At 52.9% G+C, this 5,847-nt stretch overlaps 1 protein-coding gene across 1 annotated transcript in view; it reads right to left on the reverse strand.

The window, feature by feature from the left end:
- CCNQ (cyclin Q) overlaps positions 1-5,841 on the reverse strand; it is a 10,688-nt gene extending 4,847 nt beyond the window's left edge. Inside the window, exons 1-3 of the mRNA XM_011375586.2 lie at positions 5,794-5,841; positions 3,076-3,259; positions 1,418-1,550 (exon numbers count right to left, since the gene is read on the reverse strand). Of these exons, the coding sequence (XP_011373888.2) occupies positions 1,418-1,550; positions 3,076-3,259; positions 5,794-5,803 (327 nt within the window). The 5' untranslated portion in view covers positions 5,804-5,841. The remainder of the gene's footprint in view (positions 1-1,417; positions 1,551-3,075; positions 3,260-5,793) is intronic.
- Positions 5,842-5,847: the final 6 nt, after the last annotated feature.

Raw genomic sequence — 5,847 nt, forward strand, 5'->3', positions numbered from 1 at the left:
AACATGGTGCCCATGTGTCCCGCCTGAGGCTAGGGGCCAGCCGGTGACAGGACGCCTCTTTTCAGGGGGACCAGAGACAGGTGATCGCATTCTGTAGTGGTGCCGATGGCTGTAAACTCTTCATGAATAACCTTCCAGCTGAGCTGTCAGCTCCCGCTCTGGGAAGACGGCTGCTTTGCCGGAACCTCCCACTCAACTGAACACACCGGTGAGCCCGGCTGACATGCGTGAACACACGTGCGTGGGCTTCCAGCACCCTCGTTGGAGGGGATTCACCCGCCACTTTACGCCTGCCCAAACCCGGACGGAAGGGGAAGGCCGAGGCTCGAGGGTCGCACCAGGGCCCGCTCTCCAGACTCAGCTCTGTGACTGCCCCACAGGGCCGGGGCGCGCCTGCCTCGCCTCTGCATGAAGCCGACCGCAATGATAACAATAACACAGCTGCTTCGAAATCGCCGCCAGGGGTCTCCAGGAGTAGGGAGGCAGTTGGGAAGGGTGGGGTGGGATTGTAAAAAGGGTAACACGAGGGACCAGTGTGGCGATGGAGTTTTATATCTAACTGGGGTGGTGAACATGTAAAGGCGCACAAGTGATAAAAATAGATCGTATAGCACTAGTGCAGTACAAGTAAAGATCAGGTAACGCCGAGAAGCAGGGGCGCTGCGGCGACACCGACACCCTGACTCCTACCTTGTATTCGTCTTACAAAATGGTTCCACTCGAATGGTTCCATTCGGGGAGACTGGGCGAAGTCTCCTCCCCAAATGGGATCTCTGTGTTATTTCCTCCGACTGCTTGTCAATCTATACTTACCTCAGTAAAAATTTCAATTAAAAAGAAACAAAATCCTGGCACAGAGCCCCACGTCGCAATCTGCAACCCCCCCCCCGCGACCCATCCCTCTCTGCAGGCCACCCTTCCAAGGGCCCTAAGGGTTTCACGTGTCCCTTTTGCTGCCGTTTGAAACAGTTCTCCCATCGGGACTTACGTGTTCCTAGCAGTCAAAAATGTGCCACTTCATCTGAGTGACTCGGTTTTTCTCATGGGTTTCTAAGCCCCACTGAGCCGAGGTAAGCTCCGATGCAGAGCAGCAACCCTCAGGGACAGGGACTCTGACGGGTCACGAACCCAATCCTGTTGCCCTGTGGCTCACTGAGCACACAATCTACATGGGTCACGGAATCTGCAAGGGCTTCAGAGGGTCCCATAGATCCAGGCTTGTGGCCACAGCCAAGCAGGCAAAAAGGCAGAGCCTTAGAAAACTCCGACAATGGACAGGAGGGGTCACCTGAGCCGGTCACTGTGTGCAGTCAGAAGCCCCAGCGCCCAGCTGTGGCCCTGCTCTCCCTATGTCCCCCAAGTGCAATCAAGGATTGGATGGGTACGCTTTGGGTATAAAGGACAAAGAGGTTCGTACCTTGTGGGGGTGTTGAAAGGAGACTTGGAAACGCAGAACCCTCAGCACGAGGAGCTCACACTGCACAATGCTGTCCCGCAGCGCCCAGAAGTGGGCGTCCAACTCCAGGGGCTCACTGCCCGGGTGAAAGTACCTAGCGGAGAAGTGACAATGGTTACGGCAGCCAGGAAAGTGGCCCTGAGGAGGCCCTGAAGCCACATGATGTCCAGATACAAACCCCAATGTCCTTCTGCCTTAGATTAACACAGTGCCGTTCTACTTACATTTTTTATAAATCATTCTTCATCTACATATGTCATAGACAGGATAAAAAGAGTAACCGATGAAAGAAAGAAGCCAGTTTCTAGTTTTAGCTCCAATGGGCTGTCCCAATGGCTCCAGAGGGGCTGGAAGCTCTAGCAGGCCAAGGTCTTTATCGCCTGGAATGGCAATGCCCGCGGCTCTCACTCTGGACCCAAAGAAGGTCTTTAAAGATATCACGGGGATGATGTATTCAGAAGAGTAAATGTATTTCAGCTTTATATTTCTCAGATTATCTTTCCTTCTTTCCAGATCTTTTCTATACTTTTTTACACCGTATACATCCACAGCACTCCCACGTACGCATGATCACCAAGATGTATGAGAAAAGGATTCACACTCAAGTAACCAAAACTCTGCCGATGACTCACCCTTCCTAGCTCCTGACTTATTTTCCAATTTCCCACAGAACCCCACCCAGGGGGCCTACATCTAATTAGCGATCCATACAATATTCCCTTCTGTCGGTCCTCCCTGCTGGGAACCTGGCAATTATGGATGGACTCCAGCCACACCCCCCCCACTTCCCTCTCGTGTTTTTCTTAGTCTTTTGGGGTACACCATGAACCTGTCAAGCTCAGGGGGTGGGGAGTGTTTTTTTCCGCTGCTTGTTTATTAAAAGAGAAACATCCCAAAATAGTTCTCTTTCCTAATGATTAGAGTTCCTGGAAAGGCTATGATGCACTGCCAGTCAGTAACTTTCCATAAATCCCTTTCTCTCAGGCCCACAGGCCTGAGCGCAGCCTGCCCAGCTGGCAGGACCCCTACAGCCTCTCCCAATGGGAACACAGTTGTTGGGCCCAGAGGTGCCGCCCACTGACCACGGTGCCCACAACAGGCCAGAGAGGCTCCTTAGCAACTCTGACTGGGTTTCCCTCACCATCTAAATAAGACGATGGTCCGGCTGGGTCCCTGCCCTTGCCTGCATGACGGGCCGATCTATTGGGCCCCCAGAACCTAACTGGTTCACTCTGTCCTGTCCAAGACTCCAGATGAATCTTCTTTGACACACGTTTCCAAGATCCCTGTGCTCCAGCCATGCCCCTCGCACACACCGTGACACTGAGGACTCTTAAACCCGCCCCTCTCCCCACTCCATCTGGTCTTTGAGGCTTCCCATAATCTTATCCAAGCTTCTTCCCCCACAGACCCCCTATGCTGGGCTTCTGACACCAGGCTCATTCCCACCTTCGCTGCTCGTGCTTCCAGCCCTGGTTTAAGGCCACCTCGATATTTTCTTCTGAGCTCGACTACTAGCACCTAGAGGGCAGGGCCTAGTGGGATCCTTCTCTGCCCTCCCATTTGGGTAGACACCAGGAAGTCCTCCCAAATGCCTGGGCACAGAAGTAGTTCGTTACCTGTTTGACACGTTGATAATGTCACGAGTACGTAAGTGCTGCTCTTCTACTTTGCCAGCCAAGTAAAGGGAAGACATGGCAACTAAGTAGGGGTCATAGGCATCCAGGTTGATCTCATAGAAGAATTTATGGTAAATGGTACAAGCAGTGGCGATGGGAATGGACTGCATCCCTAGCTTGACACCTGTCAAGAGAAAGCAGGCGAGAGAAATTTCAATCTAGTGATCCTCACTTCCTGCTGAAGTGTGAAGAAAGTGTCTGGGTTAGACCCTTAAGGGTGCACAGCCCAGCTCAGACAAAGAGCTTAGATCCGAGCTGGCAGTGACTGAGGGGCTTAGAGCCAGGCTTCTCAGATTCTAATGGACTAACAAGCCCCTGAGGCTTGGAATCAAATGCTTAAGTAGCTCTTCAGATTCCATTCTTCCATCAAGCCCCCAGGTCACACCCAAGCTACAGATCCGCAGACCGCGCTAGCAAAGCTTCAGACTGCTGCTCAGTTAGCACCTGGAGTCTCGGCTTCTGTACAACATCTTGGGAAGAACCACACGCTGTCGTGTATCTGTTTTCACCTTCGCAAGTATTTAACTAGAGATAACTACCGCTTCCATACCTCGCCTAACCAGAATCCTGCCAAGATGACAGGAGTGAAAAAAGGCCTCAGCATCAGACACCGGAAGTCCTGAGGTTACGGTTAAAGATTATACTCAGTACTGGGTTTCTACTATGCAGGTTAGAAAAGGCAAAGAAAAAAAAAAAAGGCAAGCAGGGTGACTGCCAAAGATAACCAGACGCAGAACAGGAGAAAAGCAACATCTACGCCCACAGCCAGGCCCAGGCCCAAGAGACGACCGACACACTGAAAATGGGACAAAAGTCAAAAACCTAAGCATGGTAGTTTGATTTAGGGGGTTAAGCCCCGCCCCGCCCCCCCCCCCCCCCCCCCCCCCCCCCCCCAGGCAGCTCCTAAGGAAATCACTGCATTGGGTCACAGAACCAAAACAAATTCACAAGTGACCAGAGTTAACAAGATTAAATGGCATCCAATAGACTAAAAGAAGGTGGAGACCAACGATCAATCATTAAGATTATGTTTAACATCTGCTACTAAAGGTGTATGAGTTCCCTGGGGCTACGTCAATGAATTACCACAAACTCAGTGGCTTAAAACGAAACACATTTTTTTCCCTTACATTCCCGGTGGGCAGAATTCTAAGATGAGTCTTAGGGGGCTAAGGTGAAAGTGCAAGCAGGGCTGGTTCCTTCCGGAAGCTCCAGAGGAGAATCATTTCTTTGCCCTTTCCAGCTTCTGGAGGCATCTGCAGTCTTTGGCTCATAGCCCCTTCCTCCATCTTCAAAGCCAGCAACGCAGCAACTTTTAACTCTGCCTCCATCATCACGTGGCCTTCTCTGCCTGTCACTCTGCCTGTCTCTGTCTGTCTGTCTGTCTCTCTCTCTCTCTCTCTGAAGACGGGTATGATTATATCAGGCCCACCTGGTAATCCAGAACAGTTCCCCCATATCGAGATGCTGAAGCCCGCCTGCCAAACATCTTTTGCTACATGAGGTAACAGGCACAGTTTCCGAGAATAAGGATGGGGAAATCTCTGGAGGACCAATATTCAGCCTCACGCAGAGGGCAAAGGCACGTGCACTACATTTTATAAAGAAGTCCTTCAAAAGTGATACCGAAAGAGCTTTTAGCATTTCAAGGAAATGTTACATCAACAGGTCCCACATGGGAGCCCTCATGCCCAGAGATGTCAGTAAGAGGGGACCGCTGCACGTGACCCCTCAGGTCTCGTTCTACACAGCGAATCCGCAAAGGGCAGCAAGCTTCCCTGGCTTTCGTGGACCCTCCCAGCAGATGGTTGGAGCATCTGAAGGGACACTGCCATGCTTCCCGATACACTCTGCAACTCTTCTTAGAAAGTGAAAGTACCGATTACTGGGATTAATGGTCCTACGGCATTTCCCCAAACTATGCTCACCTGGAATTGAAAGCAGACTCTCCCAACCCCTTCTTTCTCAGAGTGAACACAAAGTAACAAAGATGGGAAGTAACGGTCTGCCAGTTAAAGAAGACACAGTTGACGGCGAAACAATGTTTCCACAGGAATCCCGAATCCGACTGTTTCATTGCCTCGCCTTGCCACTGTGGGCGCCCTGACAGGGTTCAAAACGTCAGCCGTACCCTGGATCCTCTGTGTGACAGGACCTCTCCAACACGGCTTGTCAAGAACCTCACCAAGCACGTGCTCCGAAAGGCTCGGGTGAGACCAAGTGCCACACAGTGTCCCTGTGGGCTGGGAGACAGGCGTGCCCAAAGGCGCTGTACCCTCAACCGATCTACAGGCGCCCCGACACGGCGGCCTTTTAGCTGGGGCCAGTTCCTTTCCACGTCCTCTCTCTGCGCCTGCTCGTCCAGTCGTGAAATGACAATGACCGCGTCTGTCTCGCAGCTCAAAGCACAGGACACAGGGCGTGGCGGAAAGGCAGAGGTCCGTTTCGGGCCCAGTCTCTCCCCTCTGCCCAGCCGCGCCAGCTCCGTGTCCCGCGAGTCCCCTCCTCCGGGAAGCGGAACCCCGCAAAGTCGCCCGCGCCCCGCGGGCTTGGCCCTCCCAGGACGGGCCAGGGCCGGCTCAGTGAGGGTGCAGCGCCGCGGCCCCGGCCTCCACGTCCCGTCCACGCAAGGCCTGACTTCTTCCCCGCCAAGGTTACCTGCCTCCATGATGAACCTCGTCACTCGGAAGTGTACCCTTGCCTCGGGTGCCG

The sequence above is a fragment of the Pteropus vampyrus genome, unplaced genomic scaffold (assembly GCF_000151845.1).
Source record: "Pteropus vampyrus isolate Shadow unplaced genomic scaffold, Pvam_2.0 Scaffold275, whole genome shotgun sequence".
NCBI classification, from domain to species: Eukaryota; Metazoa; Chordata; class Mammalia; order Chiroptera; family Pteropodidae; genus Pteropus; species Pteropus vampyrus.